The 15,932-nt window shown below is 54.7% G+C and overlaps 1 protein-coding gene across 5 annotated transcripts in view; it reads right to left on the bottom strand.

The window, feature by feature from the left end:
• The window catches only part of Wdr4 (WDR4 tRNA N7-guanosine methyltransferase non-catalytic subunit), a 36,491-nt gene that overhangs the window by 19,414 nt on the left and 1,145 nt on the right, over positions 1–15,932 (bottom strand). For 4 of the 5 annotated variants that reach the window (XR_013092524.2, XR_013092525.2, XM_076868697.2 and 1 more), the window contains exons 2-6: positions 15,536–15,601; positions 14,179–14,322; positions 6,824–6,980; positions 5,937–6,049; positions 660–720 (exon numbers count right to left, since the gene is read on the bottom strand). Coding sequence is in view for 3 of the 5 variants with exons in the window: in XM_076868697.2 (XP_076724812.2) it covers positions 660–720; positions 5,937–6,049; positions 6,824–6,980; positions 14,179–14,322; positions 15,536–15,601 (541 nt within the window). In the remaining 2 variants the exon portion in view is untranslated. Of the gene's footprint in view, positions 1–659; positions 721–5,936; positions 6,050–6,823; positions 6,981–14,178; positions 14,323–15,535; positions 15,602–15,932 lie in introns of those variants that run through there. The other variant, XM_076868699.2, reaches the window with a different exon arrangement.

Here is a 15,932-nt window from a genome sequence, read left to right as displayed (position 1 = left end):
TGGTCAGGGGGTCAGGGCTGCCCTTGTGAGCTAAAGGTTCTCTGTAAAGATGCAAATATCCCAGCAGCACTGCCCAACCATCCTGGGTATGGTGCCTCCTACCACTTGGGAAGCTGAGGCAGGAAGACTGCAAGTTCAAAGCCAACCTCAGCAACTTATCAAGGCCCTACCTCGAGACAAAAATAAAAAGGGCTGGGGATGTGGCTCAGTGTTGAAGTGCCCCTGGGTTCAATCCTTAGTACCAAAAAAGAAAAAGAGGTGAATGTCCAGAAGACACAGCATGATGGGATAGGAATCCGAGGCAGCCAGACGCCATGTGCCAGGAGGTCCTAACCCAGACCTGCTGTGCTGGGGCCAGGTGTGCACACATGCAGACGCTCACACACCACAGCCACTTCCACACACACCTCACACACTACACCAACCAGACTACACACACACCACACGTCACAGACTGCACCCAGCCCCAAATGAGCGACTGTGGGCAAGGAGCAACCCTGGGCAGTTTAAGATGCAGAAAGCAAGTGCCATCTAGTGGACACCATGGGGGAGCAGGGATGCATGGACCACAGACAGAGACAAATTCCTCTGCTCCCATGGCTCTCCACCTTCCCCAAGCAGCAGCCAGTGGTGGGCACCTGCTGAGCACTGGCACTCACCCCTGAGGAGGACAGCAGCAGCTCAGGATGGCTGGGCACCACGAGGATCCGGCTCACAAACCTACAGTGGGACGAGAGGCCACCTTTCACCTCAGGAAGGGAACCCTCCCTCAGCCCCCACAGAACGGCTAGTGCTGTGGAGAGCCAGGTGATGGCCCCTGGCATTATGACATGATACCATGTCCTTCGGGGTCCCACAATGCAACGACCTCCACCTCGTGTCCCTCTACAGCGGCTCTGACTGGCAGCACCCCAACCAGCTCCCTGAGCACCTGCCTCTACCCAAAATGCCTGCACCCTTGGGGGGCCAGACAGCAGAACCACACCACAGATCAGACCCTGAGGTCCCCGACATAAGCAGCCAGGGATCAGAACCCTGGGCGGCCCGGCCAGTCACCATGCTCAGCCTGCACCAGCAGACAACTCACTCGGCAGCCACTCTCCCATCCAAAGAGCCACTGGGGGCCCTGAGCGACCTGGCTCGCCAGGAAGCCCCTCTGCTGGCGAACACAGGCCGACAGCTCCCTGCTCTTCCCCACCTCTAATGCAGTGCCCTCCAGTGATCACTGGGGCAAGGGCTCCCAGGCGCTTCCTTGTCCCCATCAGACAAGGCCTCTCCAAGTGTCACCCTGGCCTGGGCCCAGGGGCGCCGTCTGCCAGGGAACCCAATTCCTAGACTCAGGTCCTCCAAGAAGAAAAAGCCCACTGGCATGCATCCCATAAGTACTCATGTCCCAACGCACACGTCCCACCAACACGCATCCCCCAGGCCCTCGAGTCCCACAGGCACACCATGTCCCACCAACACGCATCCCCCAGGCCCTCAGTCCCACAGGCACACCATGTCCCACCAACACGCATCCCCCAGGCCCTCAGTCCCACAGGCACACCATGTCCCAGCAACACGCGTCCAACAGGCCCTCAGTCCCACAGGCACACCATGTCCCACCAACACGCATCCCCCAGGCCCTCGAGTCCCACAGGCACACCATGTCCCACCAACACGCGTCCAACAGGCCCTCAGTCCCACAGGCACACCATGTCCCACCAACACACGTCCAACAGGCCCTCAGTCCCACAGGCACACCATGTCCCACCAACACACGTCCAACAGGCCCTCAGTCCCACAGGCACACCATGTCCCACCAACACACGTCCAACAGGCCCTCAGTCCCACAGGCACACCATGTCCCACCAACACGCGTCCAACAGGCCCTCAGTCCCACAGGCACACCATGTCCCACCAACACGCGTCCAACAGGCCCTCAGTCCCACAGGCACACCATGTCCCACCAACACGCATCCCCCAGGCCCTCAGTCCCACAGGCACACCATGTCCCAGCAACACGCGTCCAACAGGCCCTCAGTCCCACAGGCACACCATGTCCCACCAACACGCATCCCCCAGGCCCTCGAGTCCCACAGGCACACCATGTCCCACCAACACGCGTCCAACAGGCCCTCAGTCCCACAGGCACACCATGTCCCACCAACACACGTCCAACAGGCCCTCAGTCCCACAGGCACACCATGTCCCACCAACACGCGTCCAACAGGCCCTCAGTCCCACAGGCACACCATGTCCCACCAACACACGTCCAACAGGCCCTCAGTCCCACAGGCACACCATGTCCCACCAACACGCATCCCCCAGGCCCTCAGTCCCACAGGCACACCATGTCCCACCAACACGCGTCCAACAGGCCCTCAGTCCCACAGGCACACCATGTCCCACCAACACACGTCCAACAGGCCCTCAGTCCCACAGGCACACCATGTCCCACCAACACGCGTCCAACAGGCCCTCAGTCCCACAGGCACACCATGTCCCACCAACACGCATCCCCCAGGCCCTCAGTCCCACAGGCACACCATGTCCCACCAACACGCGTCCAACAGGCCCTCAGTCCCACAGGCACACCATGTCCCACCAACACGCGTCCAACAGGCCCTCAGTCCCACAGGCACACCATGTCCCACCAACACGCGTCCAACAGGCCCTCAGTCCCACAGGCACACCATGTCCCACCAACACGCGTCCAACAGGCCCTCAGTCCCACAGGCACACCATGTCCCAGCAACACGCGTCCAACAGGCCCTCAGTCCCACAGGCACACCATGTCCCACCAACACGCGTCCCCCAGGCCCTCAGTCCCACAGGCACACCATGTCCCACCAACACACGTCCAACAGGCCCTCAGTCCCACAGGCACACCATGTCCCAGCAACACGCGTCCAACAGGCCCTCAGTCCCACAGGCACACCATGTCCCAGCAACACGCGTCCAACAGGCCCTCAGTCCCACAGGCACACCATGTCCCAGCAACACGCGTCCAACAGGCCCTCAGTCCCACAGGCACACCATGTCCCAGCAACACGCGTCCAACAGGCCCTCAGTCCCACAGGCACACCATGTCCCAGCAACACGCGTCCAACAGGCCCTCAGTCCCACAGGCACACCATGTCCCACCAACACGCGTCCAACAGGCCCTCAGTCCCACAGGCACACCATGTCCCACCAACACGCGTCCAACAGGCCCTCAGTCCCACAGGCACACCATGTCCCACCAACACGCGTCCCCCAGGCCCTCAGTCCCACAGGCACACCATGTCCCACCAACACGCGTCCCCCAGGCCCTCAGTCCCACAGGCACACCATGTCCCACCAACACGCGTCCCCCAGGCCCTCAGTCCCACAGGCACACCATGTCCCACCAACACACGTCCAACAGGCCCTCAGTCCCACAGGCACACCATGTCCCACCAACACGCGTCCAACAGGCCCTCAGTCCCACAGGCACACCATGTCCCACCAACACGCGTCCCCCAGGCCCTCAGTCCCACAGGCACACCATGTCCCACCAACACGCGTCCAACAGGCCCTCAGTCCCACAGGCACACCATGTCCCACCAACACACGTCCAACAGGCCCTCAGTCCCACAGGCACACCATGTCCCACCAACACGCATCCCCCAGGCCCTCAGTCCCACAGGCACACCATGTCCCACCAACACGCGTCCAACAGGCCCTCAGTCCCACAGGCACACCATGTCCCACCAACACGCGTCCAACAGGCCCTCAGTCCCACAGGCACACCATGTCCCACCAACACGCGTCCAACAGGCCCTCAGTCCCACAGGCACACCATGTCCCACCAACACGCGTCCAACAGGCCCTCAGTCCCACAGGCACACCATGTCCCACCAACACGCATCCCCCAGGCCCTCAGTCCCACAGGCACACCATGTCCCACCAACACGCATCCCCCAGGCCCTCAGTCCCACAGGCACACCATGTCCCACCAACACGCGTCCCCCAGGCCCTCAGTCCCACAGGCACACCATGTCCCAGCAACACGCGTCCAACAGGCCCTCAGTCCCACAGGCACACCATGTCCCACCAACACGCGTCCAACAGGCCCTCAGTCCCACAGGCACACCATGTCCCACCAACACGCGTCCAACAGGCCCTCAGTCCCACAGGCACACCACGTCCCACCAACACGCGTCCCCCAGGCCCTCAGTCCCACAGGCACACCATGTCCCACCAACACGCGTCCAACAGGCCCTCAGTCCCACAGGCACACCATGTCCCACCAACACGCATCCCCCAGGCCCTCAGTCCCACAGGCACACCATGTCCCAGCAACACGCGTCCAACAGGCCCTCAGTCCCACAGGCACACCATGTCCCACCAACACGCATCCCCCAGGCCCTCAGTCCCACAGGCACACCATGTCCCACCAACACGCATCCCCCAGGCCCTCGAGTCCCACAGGCACACCATGTCCCACCAACACACGTCCAACAGGCACTCAGTCCCACAGGCACACCATGTCCCACCAACACGCATCCCCCAGGCCCTCAGTCCCACAGGCACACCATGTCCCACCAACACACGTCCAACAGGCCCTCAGTCCCACAGGCACACCATGTCCCACCAACACACGTCCAACAGGCCCTCAGTCCCACAGGCACACCATGTCCCACCAACACGCGTCCCCCAGGCCCTCAGTCCCACAGGCACACCATGTCCCACCAACACGCGTCCAACAGGCCCTCAGTCCCACAGGCACACCATGTCCCACCAACACGCGTCCAACAGGCCCTCAGTCCCACAGGCACACCATGTCCCACCAACACGCGTCCAACAGGCCCTCAGTCCCACAGGCACACCATGTCCCACCAACACGCGTCCAACAGGCCCTCAGTCCCACAGGCACACCATGTCCCACCAACACGCGTCCAACAGGCCCTCAGTCCCACAGGCACACCATGTCCCACCAACACGCATCCCCCAGGCCCTCAGTCCCACAGGCACACCATGTCCCAGCAACACGCGTCCAACAGGCCCTCAGTCCCACAGGCACACCATGTCCCACCAACACGCGTCCAACAGGCACTCAGTCCCACAGGCACACCATGTCCCAGCAACACGCGTCCAACAGGCACTCAGCAGCAAAGAGCAGGACTAGCTTCCACGGGCTGGAAATCAAGCTCAAGGCCAACTGCTGTTGACTTATTAAGGCACTGAAAACACATCGAGATCCATCAAGCAGCTCCTGCACACCACACACTGCACTGCAGGCTGGCACCACGAGCATGCTGGAATATGGGGTGACAATTACCCAAGGCCACAGAGCTCGGGACGGCTCTGTTCAACAGAAAGAACGCAAGCCATCCAGGCAGTCAGCTAAATGCTTTCCTCTCATGAAACTGTAACCAGCCTCTGGCCTGCACTCACTCTGTGTGCCCCAATTAATCCTGGAACTTCCAAATCCAACCCTATTCCACCCACCCCAACCTCCACAACCCCCCACCTTCCAGACCACCTACCTTCCTCTCACCTGTCCCCACATCTATGGTACCAAGTCCTAGTGAGTGCCCCTTCATACCCTCCCACAAAGTCCTGCTTGGGTCCACCCAAGGCAAGACAGGCTGGTCCTCGTCCCCTAACACACCCAGCTCTTAATGGCCAACATGGGCACTGACCAAGGAAGGAGTTCTCCAAACAAGGCCCCCTCACCAGCAGTGTGGACACCGGGTGAGGGACAGCACACAAGGCGGCAGTCAATGCCTCTCACACGTCCCTTCGCTCTGGGCATCCATGGGCCCCCTCACTGGGTGAGTGCTAGGACAGCCACCAGCTGGGCAGGGCCAGCCGAGGAAGAACTCGTTGCTTTGGCAAAGGGGTTTCGGTGGTTCCAGGTGTGAGGCCCTGCTGTTCTGCACCAGGGCCCCACTTATCTGCCTTAAGCCTGAGGTCCCTGCACTCACTCCGTGTGTCCCAGGCAGAAGGCCTCAATGCTGTGTGGTGCAGCGGCCCAGCTGACGCGGATCTTCTCATCCCGGTCAGCAGTAAGCACGAAGCGGTCATCAGGACTCACAGCCTTGCGTCACCAGGGGTCAGAGAACAAAGAGACACTCACTGGCCACTCCACAGTACCACAGGACCCCCGATCTTCTCCCATTAGTCCCCTATGGAAGGCCACCTCTGAGGCCTGCCTAAAACTGTGCCCCACACCAGCCACCAAGGCCTGGAGCTAGACAGGGGGTCCTGCCCCTCCTCTCACCTCTGTGAAATCACTGGGCACCCCCTGCCCCCCATGGGTCTCCAATGTCCCCAGCCCTTCTTCTTCATCCCAGACAAGGGCAATTAATCCTGGAACATCCAAACCCAACCCTTATTCAACCCACCCCAACCTCCACAACCCCCCACTTCCAGACCACCTACCTTCCTCTCACCTGTCCCCACATCTAGTAGTCACCAAGTCCTAGTGAGTACCCCTTCACACCCTCCCGCAATGTCCCTGCTTGGGTCCACCCCAGCTCCACCACTCTCCAGACGGCTGGGAAACACCAGGTTGGGGCTGGGTCCTGGGAGAAGGCCTCAGAGCACATGGCGCTGCTCTGCTTCCCACCTCCCTCCCCTCTGTCATCCCAAGCTGGGGTCCCCCAGGAAGCTGTCCTTCACGTCTAGAACCACACAACGACTCCTAACTCACAGGTCCCCTTCCATCCTGCTGACCACTCCACCTGCCTCGATTCCATTCTAAGCTCCTCCTGCTCTGGGAGACCCCCAGCTCCTCCCCTTAGACCCTTCAGCCTCTGCCCTACCAGGGCGCCAGCTGGAGCGGACAACAAGTCAGCGTGCCCCTACATACCACGTCCAGCAGCATGGACAGGTGCCCGAGCTCCAGCCTGCCACCTCCATGGGGCTCCAGCACCGAGAAGGAGTAGACGTCTCCAGACTTGTCGGCCACCAAGACCCTCTCCTCAGAGGCTGTGAAGGTCAGAGCCGTGCACCTCCTCACCACTACCCTGAAGAGCAGAGACACACGGGTTAGCAGCCACAGGTCAGCTCAGCTGCAGGCCTTCACACCTATGCTGCCGGCCCCCGGCCCAGCTAGCCTGGTTCAGCTTGGAGCTGTCCACTTTACAACTGTGTGAAAGCACACCCATACAGTCACTCTTTGTTTCCTTCTGTAGAATATTCAGTGCCTTACACAGGATGTTCAACACCCTGCAGCAGAACCAGGCTTCAGTGCATGATTTTACCAGCTATAGGCTCAGGAAAGCGTCCTTAGCATTTAAAGCAGGTGAGGCTAACCCAGGATGCTCTATAGATTTGGTGTAACACATGTATTTTCAGCCTAAGGAGTTTACTGGGACGTGATCCTATTCTAAGTCCAGGGGCCTCTGTGCCCTGTTGCCTATGGCAACACATGTGCCCGTCCAGCCAGGGAAGATGATGCCAAAATAACAAAGCAATGCTGAGAACCACATCACAGCCAGTGCCCTAGGCTGAGTGCAGCTCAGTGGCAGAGCACTTGCCTGGCACACACCAGGCCCTGGGTTCCTCCCCAGCACGCACACACAAAGCCCTACCTTGGGACTAATTTTACTTCAATAATTTTTCCTCAAGAAAATTGCTCCTGGCCAGATGTGGAAGTGCACACCTGTAATCCCAGTGGCTTGGGAGGCTGAGGCAGGAAGATCAAGATTGCAAAGTTCAAAGCCAGCCTCAACAACTTAGCAAGGCCTTAAACAACTTAGCAAGACCCTGACTCAAAGTAAAACATAAAAGGACTGGAGATGTGGCTCACTGGTGAAGCACTCCTGGGTTCCATCCCTGGTATCAAAAAAAGAAAACTACTCCGAAAGGAAGGAAGGAAGGAGGGAGGGAGGGAGGGAGAAAATAAATTATTCTTGGTGATAAGACCGGGGTGGCAGGTACAGGAGTATGTGATGTAAAGTCCTCTCAGCTCAGCTGTATGTTTGAAACCTGTCGTGACATAATGCTGAGGAAATGGCCTGTGGCCCCAGAACCTTTGCCATGCCTGTGCAGGAAATGTGGGTGGGCTTCACCAATATGAGAAGGCCACTATCAGGGACAAAAGCAAAGGCCACCATCTGGGGCCCATGGTCCTTGACTCTCAACACCCAAGGGCCCACCTGACCTCCCACTGTTCTCCACAGCCTCCATGGAAAGCTGCTGGTGCTGCTGCATCTCACACATATTGCAGGGGTGTCTCACTCCTACAGGTGCCAGGGCACCATTCCTCACCCAACACAGGGCAGCAGCGAAAATGGCCCTGAGTCCCCGCAAGTCCCTGGCTGGAAGGCCACAGTACAGCAGGGAGCTCGGAAGCGGGTGGGGCACCATTCAGTTGGCACTGAATTCAGCACACTCATAAAAACCTTTGATCTGGGTTGCCAAGGCCTGCCACATCTGCCAGCTGGTTCTATACGAGATGCAGCTACATTCAAGCCTCTGCTTAACCAGGGTCAGCACTCTGAGTAGCAAGATGCCCATCACTCTCCAGGCAAGGCATCTGGGGTCCACCCCCCACAGCACAGGCTGCTCTCCACAGCACGCTCCACCTGCACTTCATCACAGCCCGCCCTGCTGAGCCCACGCCCCGGAAGGGCGAACTCCAGCAAAACAGGCTCCCTGCAGCTGGGCCTCCAGAAGGGAGCTGAAGAAGGGGGGGTGTGGCAGGGTAAACACAGAGGAAACAAAGAACAACAGAAAGATAATTAGGCTCTGGGGCAGGATTAATCAAAATTCTCTCTCAGAGCACGCCACAATGTCAACAAACAGCCCGTACTGTGCCAACAAGGAGCCAAGCGGGCAGCTCCAACAAAGCCCTACCTGGAGACCAGGACACACCTCCAGTAGTCTCCACCCCAGGACAGCGGCACAGATGCAGCCCCCAGCTCCACAGGATGCTCTGCCTTGTGCCAGCTGGGAGCTCTCTGCCTCTCAGTTAGGTCTGTCCCCACAGTGACTAGGATGCAGCTCAGCTGCAGGGAGTAGACTTAAGACTCCAAGGGAGTTAGGTGGCACAATGGGACAGATGTCGCCACTGTTAAATATCCCAGTTCCCAGGACCCCAGAGAACTGAGGTAGTGGCCCCAATAACCTTCTGATCCTGTCGGGGCCTGGTCTGGGCACTTCCCCTTCCATCCACAGAGTCATTGGATTCTTATTAGAGCCCTACACAACAGAGCAAATGCTCGGCTCTGCAGGGTCCCTCAGAGCTAACCTGGCTCAGCCTGAACTGGCACTGCCGTGAGCCTATCTCCAGAGCTGCCATCGCAGGCCTGCCAGGGCTCCAAGGGCTTCAGATGCCATACCCACACTGGCCCCAGTTCCCCAAATTCACATTCCCAGCCACCAGACTCCCCACCATCCCAACACCTGCAGGCAGAGCAAACCCAGATCTGACTTCCTGGCACTCTGCCCTCTGGGTGCCAGTACCAATCTCTAATGGGTACTCTCTGGAATGAGGTGATTTCACGTTCATAAATGCATATCAAAGAATACAAAAGAGGGCTCGGGTTGTGGCTCAGAGGCAGAGCACTCTTGCCTAGCATGCGTGAGGCACTGGGTTCGATCCTCAACACCACAAAAAAATAAAGATGTTGTGTCCATCTATAACTAAAAAAAAAAAAAAACATAAAAGACAAAGAAAGTAAAAAGCAAATGTGCATGTCAAAATTGAAGGTACCATCTGTCACCCGGTGCCCTCATCTTCAATTCCTTGGCCTCAGTTCCAGGGCAGGAGAGGGTCTCCTGATCTGCCCAGGTCCCAGGTCCTCTGATCTCCTGTCACTCTAAATTGCCACCTGAAGAAGAACCACTGTTGCCCACAATTTCCACCTTGGCTTTGCTTCAAACACCCCTAATATTAAGTCTGAAAGCAGCAGCATGCCAACATGGGAGTGACAGTCTGGTCCCAACTCAATTGAGCCCCCAACAGCATATGACCTCAGCCAGTCAACTACACATAAACGGCAGGTGTGTGGAACCCCAAAAATTAAACTGCACTTCAAATACATTAAAGATAGGCATTTTTACCAGGCACAGCAGTAGCACACGCCTATCAGCCCAGCTATTCAAGAAGCTGAAGCATGAGGATTGCAAGTTCACTGCCAACCTGAGGGACTTTGCTAGGTGCTGTCTCAAAATAAAATAGAAAGGGTTAGGGATGTACAGGTTACATTCAACTTGCACTCAGTACCACCAAAAAAAAAGAAAAAGATGGACATTTTTTTTTTGAGGAGGGGATCCATCAGAAGGGTTTGTGCTCCCAATAAAATGTCACTAGGCAGACCCCCCTCAGTGTGACTGGACTGGCCCCTGCACACCAGTCAGCTGATCACGCCATGCATGTGGTTCTGCGCTCTCATGTCTTAGCGCACAGTAGCTCCCACTGTTCTGATGAAACCACCTCATCTTGCTCTCCCTTCCCATCCTCATCCTTGCCCCAGAAATCTCTCCTTAGACCCACAAAGAGAGGGTAAAGACCCAGCATTGGAAATTCACAAACACCAAATTTTAAAGGAATTTAAAAAGAAGAAAGCTGAAGAATATGCCAGTAGGTCTTAGGAGGAAGGTAGCAATGAATACACATCTGTCCACTACTACACACACCCCAAAGGGCTATTCACCCTACAGTTCCATCCAGAGACGGTGACAAAGTGCCTCCTGCTGGGCTCAGGGAAATGCCAGAGAAGAGGCCATGTGAGGGCGACCCCAGGCCCTTAATGGCTCAAGGCCACCAAGCCACAGCACAGGGTACCCAGGGCTCACCAGCTCCCAGGCAGGTGCTAGCACCTGCCCCATGTCCACAGCAGAGCTTGGGCTTTGCCACCCACTGTCCCCACTGCATCCATCACACCATCCGCCCTCCACACCACCTCATGCCTACATACACAAAGTCACCCACCAGTGTCAGTTTAAAACCAGAAACAAACCTGTAATTAAAGGGAAAAACGATCAGGTGCCAACTGGTGTGTGCTCTGCCAAGGTAGTACTGCCCACCTCAGAGTTCATCAGGACTTTAAGGGATCACCAACATACTAACTTCAAAAAGAAGACCCAAAGCACCTCTCCACAGACAACTGCAAAGAGCATGAAGAACTACTGGCCTCGTTCTTGTCACTAATGAGATCCACACACTGCCCGCGGGACTGACTGGCACTGCAGGAGTCCTGCCCCTGAGTTATCCCATCTTATCAGCCCCACAGTCACACAGAACCCCCCTCGAGAATCCTCGTCCCAACACAGGTGCAGGGACCCAGACTCCCAGAGTGGCCCGATCCCTGCGAGGCCCAGGCGCTGGCTCTTTCATCAGAGTATGGTCCAGCAGCAGGGAAGACACATCCCCATATGGCTGTGTGGGGAGAGAGGGGCCCCTAGCCACCCCGAGCTGAACACATCAGCACACCATGTGCAAGCCTCGCACTTGAGAGAAACAGGAGGAGCACACCAGTGTTCCTGCACAGGGACGCCACCAATGCTGAGCTCAAGAGGATGGCTTTCTGTTCTCATCTTGCACGTCTCTGTGGTTTCCAATTGTCTGAATGAACCAAAATCAAAGGGAAAACATGGTAAAAGCTATGTGGTAGCCTATATTCCAGGGGAGCCAGGCAGAATCAAGAACTCACTCTGCACTCCCACAATTAAGCCTACAACTTTACCACAACTCAGGGCTCGGGAGACCATGTTGCTAGGGTCCCAGACAGTGCTAACCACAGGGCAGCTCAAGAATCACACATCCACATCAATTCTCAAGCCAGGCCTTTGAGTTTAGCAACCAAAGCAAGTGTACTGAAGACACCATCCAGTCCCCACAGCTATCAGCATATAATACCCTGCATTGTGCCAGCACTGCTGAAAGGCCCAATGAACCTTCTATCAGCAAACTCACTGAAACCACCAGGAAAAAAACTGTTTCCTAACACAAACAGGGCTCCTCACATTGTGATGAAACAAAGGCACTTCCTTGTGTGTGGTGCTGGGAATCAAATCCAGGGCCTTGAATATGCTCAAGTGCAATGCTCTGAACCTGCACCCTGTCCCCAGCGGCGCTCTAGATTCTGGAGTTAGGTATAGCTCGCCCATTCACCAGGTCTATGAGACAGCGGGTTGGGGCAATCTGAGCTCTACAGCATCCTGATTCTCAAAGTGTGGCCTGGCAGTGCTGCCATCACCCAGGAGCACCTGAAATCAAACTGGGGGCTGGAGACTGGCTGAGCAACAAAGCACAGGCTTGGCATGCACCAGGTCCTGTGTTCATGAAAGCCCCAGTGCCAAAATACATACACAAGCAAACCATAGCTGGTCCAGCCCAGACCAGTGCATGTCCAGCCTGCATGATCACAAGGACTAGGTGACCACGTCTCCCTTACATTGCCAAAGAACTGCCCTTGGCTTGTTCAGATCATGTCATTTATAATATCTTTTTGAGACCAAAGCCCCTTGGAGACTCCGTAGGGGTCACAAATAAACTTAGCAGTCAGTATTAGGAAAACAAGATCAACTATTATGGACTCAACCTTCCCCCACACCCCTGTGTTGAAGCCCTGACCTACCCAGTACCTCAGAATGTGCCTCTATTTGAGTAGGGCCTTTACAGAGCCATACAGACTCAACTGAGCCCTGTTCCAACCTGACTGCCTCCTTATAGGAGCTCGAAACACAGAAACACACAGGACAGATGACCGCGTGAGGACACAGGAAGAAGCTATGTGCAAATCAGGACAGGGGATCCAGGAAGGACCAACCCTGAGACACCTTGATCTCCAACTCCAGCTTCCAGGACGGAGAACAAACGTCCATGGTTTAAGCTGCCTGATGACAGTCACCTTGCTAAGGAGCACGAGCAGACTGAACACCAACCTTCTGCCTTGCCTCCCAGGTCCCCACAGGTGGTCAGAGACCCAAAGTCAAGACCAGCCAGCTGCAAAGCCCCACAAGGCCGGCAGGAGCCCCGTGGGAGGGGCTCACGGCCAGTTCGCAGTGTTCACCTGGAGACACTTCACTCTGCACTCTGTGGGAAGGGAGATGAGGGACCCTGGCACATCACTAGATATCTGGGTATCCTTTTGTTTAATTTTGATATGTTGTTAAATTTCCAAATTATGTACACCTACACACAAAAATGTGCATCTGCCACACAAAAACACACTGTGAACACTAACGATGAAGCAATATTCAACAGGCCTGTAGTTTTAATCTGACAAGAGGGCAGGGTGAATACTCTTGCTTTTGATGCTACCTGGAATATGGCTTCTTACTCTTACCTTAGAAAATCAGATAAAATAAATATCCAAAAACGTTGAATCCAATAATTTGGTATGAGCCAGTTACAAAGGGAAATCCCTGAACCTTAGTAGCTGAAGCATGGCAACCCACATGTTTACCTCTGATTCTCAAGGGAGTTTCAGGGAGGACAAGGAGGGGCCCAGGCCTGACTCTGTCCATGTGTTTGTGAGTCACAGAAAAAGCAGAATGATACAGCTCTCACTCTCAAGAACAGACACCAGGAGAAGTCAGAGATCTGCCCATGCACCAGTGACATCCACCTCCTCTCACAAGGACACAGTGGCAGCAAACAATGGTGGTGGCTTGGGAAGCAGATTCACAGCACTGCAGGGTCACCCCCTCACAAGTGGCAAAGATGCTTTGAAGAAGGGGCACAGCTGCACTTAGGCAGGGTGCTCCCGGAGTGGCTTGGCGAGAGCGCACAGCAGCACACCGCACTCCTGCCTGGGGCACGGGCTGCACTGGCCCCTTCCTCTCTTCCAGCAAACAGAAAGACCGCTCTGGACCCACCCAGCCCCAAGTGCCCAGCAGGACTCACTCGAAGCCCTGACCTGGCTGAAAGCCTTTGCCTCTAGCAGACACAGGGCTGGGGAATACTGTGTGCGAGGTAGGATGGCACAGTAGCTGGGGCAGCAACACTGCCACAGGAGGAACCAACAGGGACAGCCCTGCCAAGCCTCCTGACCTGAAAGCAGCCAACTCCTCACCACCGAGACCGTGCCAACCCCACAGGAATCTAGGATCCTATCAGTTAATACCAGAAATCCCTGGATCAGTGTCTAACCCACAGCTGGGACGCCATCTTGGGTGCTTATTACTATGGTAACTGTCACTATTGCTACTGACATGCAAGAACAAGGTGTGAATAAGACATCTTAATGATTCGACGTTAACATTTCATACCTGACACTCAGACATTGCCATGGTTTTGTACGGAAAAGAATCAGACGCTTACTGTCATCAGTTAAAGCAAAATAGCTGCCAGACGTGGAGAAGGTGGACGCTAGAATCATGTCGCTCCCCTGATCCATGGGCCGGCCATCCTCCCTGGGAAAAAGGAAGAAACAGTCAGCCTTGCTGGGGTTTGGGCGAGGGTACCCGAGGAGCAGGTGCTAAAGGCATGGTCCCACCATGGTGCTACTGGGAGTGGTAGCCCTTAGAGACAGGATCTTGCCGAGACGGTGGCACAAGCCCACAGTCCCAGTACTCAGGGAGCTGAGACGGGGTGCTTCAGCTCAAGTTCAAAGCTAGTCTGGGCAACACAGCAAGACCCTGTCTCAAAAAGAAGAAAAAAGAGGTAGGAGGTATTTACATCAACAGAGGGCATGTCCTTTAAGGGGAACATGGGACCCTGGCCACTTCCTTACTCTCTTTCACTTCCTGGCAACAACATGAATAGTTTGGCTCTGCCATATGCTCCTGCCATAAAGTGCTGTCTCAGCACAGGCCCAAAGCAACAGGGCCAACTGCTTTCAGGCTAGAACCTAAAAAACTGTGAACTAAAATAAACCTTTTCTCCTTATAGACTGTTAATTTCAAGTATTTGTTACAGCAACAGAATCCTAGCTAATGAAGGAAAATAAGATTGCATTCCTGGATGGCTAGCCTTGCCAATTTATAAAACAGGCAGAGGCAGAAAATGCTAATAGTTAAGTGGTTCATGTAGTCAGAACATAAAGACGTATTAAAGGGACATGAGAAAGTTCAAAAAAATGCTGTATTGTTACAATAGTTACATCTAACTAACTTGACTGTCTCTTAGCAAACATGCTAGAATCCAAAGAGCTGGACTGGAAAGACCCTCAGAGATCATAGAGCCCACACCCTCGTGCATATGGACTAATCCAAGACAAGACACAGCGGTTAAATCAAACTGAAAATAATTAAGGACAAGTTGACCCAGAAGACCGAGTGAACTAAAGAAAGCCACCATGCAAAACAACTGCACACTTTGCTTTCCTTATCTTTGAATTAGGTGACATTAATGTCCTGCACATGACCTCTACAGATTTCAAACTATTATTTCATAGGATCCAGTACTGACAGAAACTAATTAAATTTCCTTAATACCTAACTTGAAAGTTAATTATGTTAACTTAATTATGTTAACATGTTTCTTTCCTAAGGTGAAACTTAAGCTTATCCACAAAACCAGGTGACAGAAGTTAAGAATTCAGCAAGACAAGAATTACTTCTTCATCTAACAGTTCCCCCCCAACTCAATCCATCAGGCCCTGAACACTCTTCCCCATCACCTCACCCTTTATTTTCTTCTGGCTTCTTTTCTGCGGTACTGCAATCATATGTGAAGAGGCTGTCATCATCACTAAAAAAAAAAACAAAAAACAAAAAACATAATAAACACTTCTAACACAGATGCAGGGTTTGAGGTGTTTTACCCATGGAACAAAAAAGTTTGTACATTTGCATATTCATTAAATTCTGAGTCTTATCAAAGAGAAAAAAAAAAACTGCACTGGTACTACACAGCACAAAAGAATTCAGGAGCTCTGTTTGCTTAACCTTCTGTTTGGATATGTCATACACAATCCACAAGATTCTGTCCAAAAAAAAAACGACCAATTCACTCAAACTTAAAAACTCAACCAGAATTAATATACTGTTCTTTCAGGCACTAGAAAATCAACAAAACGTGA

This window comes from Callospermophilus lateralis, chromosome 10, assembly GCF_048772815.1.
Source record: "Callospermophilus lateralis isolate mCalLat2 chromosome 10, mCalLat2.hap1, whole genome shotgun sequence".
In the NCBI taxonomy this organism is placed as follows: domain Eukaryota; kingdom Metazoa; phylum Chordata; class Mammalia; order Rodentia; family Sciuridae; genus Callospermophilus; species Callospermophilus lateralis.
The sequence above is the reverse complement of the archived record's forward strand: the minus strand, read 5'-3'. Positions and strand labels throughout refer to the sequence as shown.